This window comes from Chiroxiphia lanceolata, chromosome 2 (genome assembly GCF_009829145.1).
Source record: "Chiroxiphia lanceolata isolate bChiLan1 chromosome 2, bChiLan1.pri, whole genome shotgun sequence".
Classification (NCBI taxonomy): domain Eukaryota; kingdom Metazoa; phylum Chordata; class Aves; order Passeriformes; family Pipridae; genus Chiroxiphia; species Chiroxiphia lanceolata.
In genome coordinates this window covers 34,313,494-34,324,276 of record NC_045638.1, presented here as the reverse complement: position 1 = coordinate 34,324,276, position 10,783 = coordinate 34,313,494, and the positions used below count along the sequence as shown (strand labels likewise).

The 10,783-nt window shown below is 42.4% G+C and overlaps 1 protein-coding gene across 6 annotated transcripts in view; it reads right to left on the bottom strand.

Annotated features, from left to right (window-relative positions):
- LOC116783262 (regucalcin) overlaps positions 1 to 10,783 on the bottom strand; it is an 84,624-nt gene that overhangs the window by 15,560 nt on the left and 58,281 nt on the right. For 3 of the 6 annotated variants that reach the window (XM_032680651.1, XM_032680650.1, XM_032680649.1), the window contains exons 11-12: positions 8,689 to 8,806; positions 6,365 to 7,183 (exon numbers count right to left, since the gene is read on the bottom strand). In XM_032680651.1, the coding sequence (XP_032536542.1) occupies positions 6,365 to 7,183; positions 8,689 to 8,806 (937 nt within the window). Of the gene's footprint in view, positions 1 to 2,869; positions 3,701 to 3,754; positions 7,184 to 8,688; positions 8,807 to 10,783 lie in introns of those variants that run through there. The other 3 variants (XM_032680653.1, XM_032680652.1, XM_032680655.1) reach the window with 3 other exon arrangements.

Below are 10,783 nucleotides of genomic sequence, written 5' to 3'. Positions count from 1 at the left end.
ACCCCACGTGACCTGGATTTGCATTTTGCTTGCCTCAGGTTAAAAAAAAAGAGCATTGATTTGTGCTACAGCAGCTGCAAAATTACAGTCACAACAGAAGCCATGCAAGGGAGCCGGGACTTCAGGGAAGGCAGCATCTTTCATTCAAGTAGCTGATTTAGCAACAGTGCTTTCAGTGTTTGTGGCTTACAGGCATGCAAGTTGTCCTAGTCCAAATCAGAAATATTCAAATTAACTGCAGGTTTAGGGTGACTGTTCAGAGCTTAATTTAAACCAGACAATTTGAGGAAAGTCTGGTTTATGTATTAGCCATTTGTAACAAGTATAAACTACAACTTGCTTATTAGTATCTTACATCACCTGGCTCATCCAGCTTTGAGGCCTCTGTGCTTCCTTAAGCCAGGAGAGACGTCTGGCTTGTTCTATAAGGAATAATCAGGAAAAGAATAAGACAATGCCCCTACTCCATTTTAGAGGAGACAACAGAACAATAGCTGAGCCATCAGTTCTAAGGAAGGAAAGTACTTTGGCCAGGCTTTATTCAACCAGATGCAAATGGAGCCTAAAATGCCAGTGAGGGGGGGGGGGGGGGGGGTTCCCAAACTACTCAGCACCGCCCTTCTGAGATAAGGGAGATGGAACTACAAAGGAATGCAACCAGACACCGAGGTTTCAGGCGAAGTGGGTGGGCTAGTTTAGGGATGTTTTTCCCCCCTCTGATGACTCAATCCCTCAGTAGAGCCTGCACTTCCAAAGGTATAACCACAGCCATTTTCCCAAATGGCATATAACACCTTTTCTTTTTATAGATGCTACTCCAGTGGTCTCCTTGCAGTTGCTGAGACCACAGAAAATAAAAAGAGTGGCGTATCTTGACGATGGTGAGACACAGGAACAGGTGCCCACAGAAGTCGTGGCTGCTCCATCCTCGGAAGTGTTCAAGGTCAAGTTGGATGGGGCTTTGAGCAACCTGATCTAGTGGAAGGTGTCCCTGTCCATGGTAGGGGGATTGGAACAGGATGAGCCTTAAGGTCCTTTCCAATTCAAACCATTCTCTGATATCTTGATGTCTGTGTCACAGGCTCAGGATCTTTCAGATGACCAGATTTCCTGACAGCATCTTCCTTTAATGTTGTTGCTGTGTTAGGTTTTAAATCTTTCCTCAGCACACTAATTTGTCCACCCTAATGTGTCCTGCCTTGCCCAGTGCTCTTCGCTGTCTGGGGTGAGGGTGGGTGGGGCAGCACTTGGTGAAAAACAACAGAAACTGGAAAAAATGTCTTCAGGATGGTTAAGCCAAAAGCAACCATAAAGGTGTCATTATGGAGCCTACCTAGAGATTTAAAACAATGTATCAGATAAGGCAGCCTAGGCGAGGTAGATACCCGGCTTCAGGGCTGCTGAGAAAGCAATGGGAAGGCAGGGAGGGTCTGCCCAGCCTGAAACAAAAGAAGAGTCTCGGAGAAAGGGCAGGGCAAGGTGGATCTAGGAGGTTGTCCCACACAAAAGAAGCCTACTGGAAAAAGAACGATTATGGGGAAGCTGTATGCACAGAGGCAGGGAAACTAATGAGCAAATATCTGAGGCTGCTTCTCCTTAACCATGTAGTCACAAACCTATCCAAGCTATCTGCAGAGGGGTTAACTTGAGGAACAGAAATAGGCATGCACATCTGCTATTTTCAAACAACTTACCCCCACTGCTATGTAACATTTTCTGCAAGCTGTGCTTGCAGTCACTTTAATCCACTTCTGTCACATCCCTACAGATGTGCTGACTTGGTTAGGAGTAGAGCCTGGCAGCAGTTATCCCAGGATCAACTGTGCAAGAGGGATATGTTGCAGAATTGCACCCCAGGAGGGGTAATGTTGAGCTCTGAAGTGGGCACAAGGTTCAGAAGCAGCAGTAGCATGGCATCTCTCATGAAACCAGAACCCAGAATTCTGTGAGTCTTCACTTCTTCCTAAAGAAGCTGCACTGAGGCACTCCATTGTTTTCCATCTCTGCCCTTCCCCGGTGTTTTTCCCTCACATGCCAAGCTCCCAGGTTGTGCAAGCAGCTTCCTTTTGTTCCTTAATTCACATCAAAAGCATGTTTTCCTACTTAGATGTGTCAATTCCCTGCAGTGCTAAACCTTTACAAGCACTGGGATCATCAAAATTCCCAACGATCAAAATGAGTGGTTTCGCTGGATTATCTTTGCAGCTCACAGAGGCAGGCTTTGAACACTTGGTAACGCTCGGTCCCTCCCAGTATCAGACACACATCATGCGTCTGCAGCACAGCCTGTATATCCAGGCCGAGTTGTCAGCGGTGCCACATCAAAATCAAGTGAATGTTTCAGGCCTACGTTAAATATCCAAACACTTGTAATTTCTCCCTCTGTGGTTTGGAATTCATGGTGCAAAGAAAACATTCTACAAATGACATATGCAAATTATAACTGAGAAACATTTCTCTTAGGACAGAAACACAAATGCAGAAATGATGGTGCTGGGAATCACCACACAGCCCCTGTTAGTGCTTGGCCCAAGTTTCCATCAACCAGTAACCACAACTATTTGTAAAGACTCTACAAACCAACAGCAACTGTTTCCAAAATAATAAGTATACCAGTTTCCTTCCTTGGCCCTGTCTTCCCCACTTCCCAGCCACAAGCAGACTGTATATGCACAGCGAATTAGAAGCCGCCAATCAGAAAGTCAAAAAAGGAAGTCTGTTCCTGGAATTTATTGCAAGATCGCCTTCAGGGAAAAAGAAATCCTGGTCCTGAAAAACAGCCGACAGTCTGACACTGCTTCTTCCTAGTGCTGATTTTTCTTCTCTTCTGTCTGCACCTTTACCGCCTTTCCCCCCTTTTTTTACCTCCTTTTTGCTTTTCAGCTGAGGGACTTGAGCTCCGTTTCACCCAGCCTATCTCCAGCTCCGGTCCCAGCCTGCCTAGGGCCACCTGCTCAGTCACTCCTGCCTGTACACCAGGCCACAAGCATGTTGGCTGCTCAGCTTTCCACTCACTCTGTTGCTGCCAGACCCACTGCCTGCAACACCCAGACTGCCAATTCCCCCTCCCTCTTGGATGCTGCCAGTTGCAGAGCTGGTCAGAGCACAAAGGATGCTATCAGATCAGTTGTACAGCTACACCCACTCCTTTCTCTCCACCTTCCTTTTCCTCTTGCCGCCTTCCCTGCTCTATCACAGGGACCAGCTCCTCTCTGACAGCAAGGTACATCACAGCACCAGCCTGTGGGAGCAGGGGGAACTACAGCAAAAGTCCTGACATGAAACATCAACCCAGGAACTTGCTTGCACTGATTAGTCCTTTGCACATACAGGGCAATAGCGGGCTGTGTTTAGCTGTGCACGTCTGTGGGAAGAAGAGGGATCAGACAGAAGGCCTGGCTACAGCTCTTCCTCTATAACCCACTTTGTCCAACCAGGGAAAACCAGCCATACTACAGCATAAGCAAATACATTGAAAAGCGAGGCCAGGGCAGCAAATAGTCTGCTACATTTGCTCAGCTAGGCAGAAACAAAAGCCAGGCTTGCACTATTTGCTATACAGAGCAAATTAGTGCTCAGCGACTCTTTTTTGGGATGCTGAAGGGGAAGGGTTTTCCTGGATACTTAACTTGTTAAAGCATTGCCAGATCTGCAGAAATAATTTACTCCTGATGGACACAGTACTGACGAGTTTCACAACCTGCCAGACACAGAGGGAAAAGCCCTGAATAAATCACAACAAATGAAAATATTGTTAGCAGTTTCATAATTTAATGAAAAAGTACTTGTAAAAAGGGGACATCTGAAAAAGACCGAGTCCATCTTGGAAAATTGAATATATATATATTTATATATATAAAACAAAATGCAAAAACACAAAAAAAATTGACAAATAAAGTTAAGAGGTAATACTTCAAACAGTTAGCCACCGAACGCACAATAAAAACTAGCAAATGCACTTTGGGGACAATACTTGAGAACTACATAACCAAGGGCTCCTTCATATGTCTATTAAGATCATGTAAAAATTAGCAAAACCATTGCCCAGACTGGAAACAACTGAATTGATAACCTTAGAAGAGCAGAAACGCTGAGTTTTGCTAAAGCACCATTTTCCCTCTCTTCTGTCATATGCTTCCAGACACAAACTAATATGAACACTTTGCTGACCTCCCAGATAAGTGTTCCCAGTAAAAGCTTTGTAAAATTTCAAGACCAGTGAGAGAGGATTACTAATAAATATTGAAGGAGAACTAAGAGAATCAGAACCAGAATACAAATGAATAGATATTTGTTTACTTTTTCTGAATGACCCATGGCTTAGAACACAAAGCATTTCCCATTAAAATAAAATATGTGGAAACCTAAAATGCTACTGCATATTTACACCAAACGAAATAATTTTGAAGATACAGCTCTAGAAAGATCAATTACACAAATATACATAAAATCAAAAAGTAAAAAAAAAATTAAGATGCATGAAGCAAACAGAGCAGGTTTGCCAAATATACTTTTTTTTTTTTATTATTTCACTACTGAAGAGTCCTCCAGCCCCTGACCTGCTAGTCCTATTGCAACTAGGGAGATTTCAAAGTTTAAAACAAATCTGAAAATGTTGTTGCCATTTCCCAAGCTAAAAGCAATAAATTAAAACCATGAAGAAAAACAAGTTGCTGTTTGGATTCTGCATAGTCATCTTCACGCTGGGTGGGGAACACCTTTTGTTTCCAGACAAAATTGAACCCTCAACAGAAAGGAGCTGTATGACATGCCCTATACAACCAATGGGCCATTTCAGCCAGTGATGTGGGGACAGAGGATGTTGCGTATTTATGAAATGTACAGCATTTCAGAGAAAAACAGTGCAGTTACTTCCTTGATCAACACAACATCATCTGGAAAACAAGAAGTCAGTTTGCATTTAAAGAAAAGTCCCCTGTCATTGAAACAAACAGAAAGGGATTCCCTTCCCTTCTCGCTTCCTCAATACTGGCTGAACTTCAGTCACTATTTAACAATTGCCGATTTTAAAGGACACACCAAAAATGTGTTAGACTGGGAAACAGCAACTGATCCAGAGGTTGAAAAGCAGCTTAATAAAATAGTAGATTTTCAGCAATTAAAAAACCCATACTCCAAATGATGATTGGCTAAAATTTTACAGACCTAGATGCCAGAAGGCTCCTATGCCTGTGTTCAGGCAACTAGGGTTGAAAATTTGCACCTGCAAAAAAATTCAGCCAAAATTATTTCAAATTCAGCCAACTTTAAAAATACCAGGTAAAAACACCTCTGGATATGAAATCTCAGTTTCAAGAGGAACCTGGCATCACCGGTGATTGCCTAAATGTAAGTGTCAAATAGCATTTTTCTTTGAAGTAGTACATCTACTTTTGTAAACACTATCCACAAAATTAGCCATCTGTACTTGTTAGCTGGGTAAAATATTTACAAGTGCATCCCACAACAAGCAACTATGTACAGAGATTAAAAAAACTGAAGTTCTAGAAGTTTTATATTTACAAAATAAGCAAGTTATTGTGAAGAGAAACAAAACCTTCAGCAAAAGCAGGGAACGGGGGCACGTCTAGAGGTCAGCAAGTTTGGCAGCGCCAGCGACGCCTGCTTCCACCCTCTGCAAGGAGCCTGCAAATGCCACTGCAGTTCAAAGCTCCTGCAGAAGGGGACCGTCACTTAGTAGTCACTTAGGGCCTGATCCAGCAGAGCACACCAGCATATGCTCGGAGATCTGAGCACAATGGTTCCCGGGGAAACCAGCAGGACTTTTCACATGCTTAACTTCCCAACACATCCACAAGTGCATTGCTGGATCAAAGCCATGCTGCAGGTGCTGTAAGAATGCAGTTTCAGTGTCTCCGTTTGCAGTCTCTTGCAACAAATTAGAGCAATGCAAGGACTTCTTTAAAATCTGTCCACCATCACAAGACTGACTTCACACGAACACGTTGCCTCGCACATAAGCTGGCAAGGGGGAAGCGGTTTCCTGAATTTATGCAAAGATTAACCACTTCGTGCTCTCCCAGATATTACCCTCTAGAAAAACACACGATTTCCACATGATTTTGTGGACAAATGAGCTAACCTTGCGAAGACTGCAAACCAATTCACAGTTGAACAAAACTATTCTGATTTCTCTCCCCTCCCCCCATCCCCTACTGCAGCTCTTCCTAACATAGGTCCTAGAATATTTTCTGGAACCTTTTGATAACGAGCTTTGCACTGGTACACGAGACTACATAAAGGCTGAATTACCCCGTGGGGGCTTCTAATCACCTTTGTACCGAACTGTGAGAAATCATATTCTTTTTGTTTCTATTGTGACAATCTCTTCCAAAGTCCTTACTTGGGCTTTCTCTCTCTGAGCTACTTCGTCTTAACCTCACTTGCTCTTTGTTTTCATCACTTTCTGCTTCAGAGTCACTCAGCTCTAAGTCAGGACAGTACCCATCGTTGTCCTGGTATGGAGCACCTTCAAGTGTCTGCTTGCTCCACAAGCGATCTTTTGTTGCAAGTCTTCTTGTTGGCTTTTCACAGCACCGGAGATCTTCCGTGGTCCTCACTAGACTATTGGTAGCCTCTTTAAAGGACCGGCTAAAATGTTCTATGGTGGATTTTCTGAAACCGCTCTGGCTGGCCAAGTGAGCTGTGAGCATGGACTCTTGTTCGTAGGGTGTCTGGCTGGAGCTGTCTCTCTGGTTCACGTCTCCAGCCCTGCCCATCAGACCATTGGACTTGGCCATCAGCCTTGAGTTCTCCTGCTGCACCCGCCCATTCCCAATGGAAGACTGTCCATGCAAAGCAGCCTGGAGCGCTAAAGGCTTCCCGGACGGCTGACCCCGGTGAAACTCCATCATCTGCGTGGGGCCAGAATCCTTTGCCTCACTCCGAGGCTTGCCGATCCCTGCCAGCAACCCATTACTTCTGCTGTCGTGCTGATACCTGGTGTAAGATTTTGCTTTAATTTCAAATGATTCCTTTGACATCGGCACACTCCGTTTGCTGTAAACAGTACTGTTGTTTTCAGGAGAAAGCGGTCTGTTGCCAGGCTTCAGCGAGTTATTTTTGCAATCTCCTAATGCTGATTTGGGCATTTTTAACTTTAGGGTGATCCTGGGAGGTGGATAGAACAGTGTGTTCTCTAGTGCACTTGTCAGGGTATGGCCTGCAGGAGAAAGAGATGAGGGAGCAGGGGAAAAAAAAAAGGCATTTTTAAAATGGGTGATTTGGTTTTTTATCCATAACAAGTTTTATAGTCCATTATAAGGTCATGCAACAGTAAGAAGCATTTGCAAACAATTAGTGGGAAATGATTTTAGGACATAAAAGAGAAGCTGGAATAACGAAAACTGTACCAAATTAACCACCACTTTGGAATTTAGGTAAGCATTTAAGCATTTCCATTAAAAACAACGACGTGCCCTTTTTACAGGGCTTTCAGCCAGTGAATTGAACTAGTTTTGAGATATGACTGAAGTAGTTCCAACAAAGCTGTAAAAAAGGTTCATATTCGGTTTTGGATGAACAAAAAACGATGCTTCAAACTGAGTTTCAATTTGGATTTAGTTCAACTCTCTGCTTTGTATTATAAAATTCTCTATGCTTGAAAAGTCTTTTCACCCCAATATATTAGTCGTTATGATATTATATACATATGGCACCCATTGCAAGCTAGTTATCAAGCTTTTCTAATGATCATTAAAAAATCACTTGTGTTTGTAAAGACATAAAATAAATTTAGTAGATATTTCTACTAAAATAGATTAACACAAAATCAAAGTGCTTCAGAGTACTGCTGCTTCCACAGCATACTAGTCTTATTTAAAACAGGTCAAAAAACCTATCTTATCAGTATTAATGAAACTTATCCATGTTTCAGAGATAAAGAAAAAAAGCACAAAGACTTCATCCTGAACTAGTCATTAAAAATACAATATGTTTTTTGACAGACCAGAGAGATCTTAACTTGGCATAGAACAATAGCTGCCCTCCCTACTAAAAACTCCACAGTAATTACACTGTAATGCATACTCTCCTCTTTTGAAATGTGCTCCTTATTTCAAAAAGTTGCTACAGAAGTGAAGGGCAGAATGGGGTTTGGCACCTCAGCATTCCTAAACAGTTACTAGTCACTATTAATAACAAGAGTACTTAAACTCTTTTTGAAGGAAGGAGAGCAACTGCAGATGGTAAGCCTCTTTGCGCTGCTCGTGAGGCACCACGAGAACAGCAGTGATTCCTATCAGTCACTCTTCTCTCTTGCCTGAAGGAAACAACTTCTCACAGCAAGAAAAAAAAGCTTTCTCAGCTGGAGAACCAAGTACCAGTGCAGAGCTTGCTGTGGGGAACCAGAGCCATAGACCAGCAGCCCAAGGAAGCAAAAACCTAAGAGATCACCACCAGTTCCTTTCTGCTATCTGGATACCACAGTGATTAATAAGCAATAGGCATATACTGGGAACAACCATAAAATAAAGAAATATTCAAGTAAATATTTTAAGAGATTAAAGAGTTCTCTGTGTGTTGTTACTTCCATTGATTGCGTACTTGAAGAAAGTTTTTCAAGGCAGTTTTATGTGTTAAAAACACTAAGCAGGAACACACAGAGAACACACTGTTTTAGTTTAAATACATGCAGAATTTGTAAATATTTTACATTTATATGATTACCTGCAGCGATTTCCTGATTAATGAGTTGGACTTGCAAATTGAAGACCTGTTCATGTACTTTACTGTGGGACAACTTCAGTTTCTCTCTCCTGCTTACCATGTAGCAGAGATTTCTTACCTACAGAGGAATAACAGGAGACTTAATAGGCAATAAGAAAATAAACCCTGACAGTTTAAAAAGTGTATCATAAACAGAATCAAAACAACAGCATGTGCAAAATCCCTTGGCAAAGTTCTTGTGGATATTACTGAACATACGTAACTATCAATTTTGAAAAAATATCTTTTTTTTTTTTTTTTTAAATTGTCAATTCAGTGTATGCCTTGAATACATTTCACAAGACAACAGAATATATTTTCATTTTGGCTGACCCATTTAACAGTTTCTTTTTGGACTCCATTGAATTGACTCATAAGGTTCAACAAGGCCAAACACAAGGTCCTGTTTCTGGGTCAGGGCAATACCCAGGATCAGTGTGGGCTGGGGGATGAATGGATACAGAGCAGCCCTGCGGAGAAAGACCGGGGGACAATGGTCAGTAAAAAATTGGACAGGACCCATCAATGTGCACTCGCAGCTCAGAACTACAGCAAAAGCAGCATGGGAGAAGGTCAAGGGAGGTGATTCTGCCCCTCTGCTCTGCTCTGGTGACACTCCACCCGTAGCGCTGCATCCAGCTCTGGCATTTCCAGCACAACACAGACATGGACCTGTTGGAGCAGGTCCAGAGGAAGGCCACAAAAATGGTTAGAGGGCTGGAACTTCTCTCTTCTGAAGACTGAGAGAGTTGGGGTTGTTAAGCCTGGAGAAGAGAAGGCTCTGGGGAGACCTCACTGAAGCTTTTCAATATATGAAAAGGGATTATAAGAAAGAAAAACCAGAGCCTGTAGTGACAGAGAAAGGGGCAATGCTTTGAAACTGAAGGAAAGTAGGTTTAGATTGGGCATAAGGAAGACATTTTTTACAGTGAACATGGTGAGGCACTGGAACAGCTTGCCCAGAGAAGTTGTGGGAGCCTCATCTCTGGAAGTGGACAAGACTGGATGTGGCTTTGAGCAACCTGGTCTAGTGGAAGGCATCCCTGCCCAAGGCAGGGGGTTGGAACTAGATGGTCTTCAAGGTCCCTTCCAACCCAAGCCATTCTGTGATTCAGTTCCACGTAATTCTACTTTTTCGACTTGATTTAATAGCAACATTTTCACTAATGTAATCAGAATAGGAAGAGGCACTGAAAATTCTTGATAAACACCTAAAAGTCCTTTCAAAACAGAGAAACAGTGTAGGGGTTGGTTGAAAGGTATCTGCCAAACGTACCTTCCCCAGCATTCAGTTCCACCTGTTCAAAACTGGTACCTCTCCACCCCAAAACAAAATTCCAAGATTCCCAAATTTATATTTATCCCAAAATAAAACAGAGTAGAAAATCTTATAGCACGGGAAGTTCAAAAACTTTGAGATAGGCATTTCAAAATGTGAATCACCTCCATAAGTACACCAATTTCAACAAAATTTGATGCAAAGTAAACATTTATCAAACAAAAGCCTGAAATGGTCTCTTGAAAAATAAAAACCAACCCACCCCAAAATACCAACCCTCTATCTGAAGCACGGGTTTTAATTCTTTTTTAAAATAAGGTTCCATATCCAAAGTAGTCCTGGAAAAGATCTGAGATTGATTATGACTAGATTCAAGACAACAGTTACACTGACAAGTACAAATCTTTGCTCCAACATTCATCTCCCTGTATTTTCATGTTGTTCTCTCCACAATACTGTTTCCCCTTTTTCTTACAACACTATTACCTCTCTCCTGCTTTTGCTACCCCTCTTTTCATCAAATTTAGCACATCTATTTTATTTTTTACATTTCCTACCTATCTCTAAGCACTTGAAAACTGCAGCTGACCATTGCCCAACAGGTCAACCTAATTGGCAGCCTCCAAGTGGTAACAAGTCTGGCTTCTTCCTCCATCAGCTGCCAGAAAAATGCACTCTGTACACCTTCCTAATAATCCCCGCTCTGATTTTCGTTGATGGATTCCTTTTTTCCAAACCACTGTCTAGCTGGCAATCTGGTAAGAGCCCAGCTAGCTA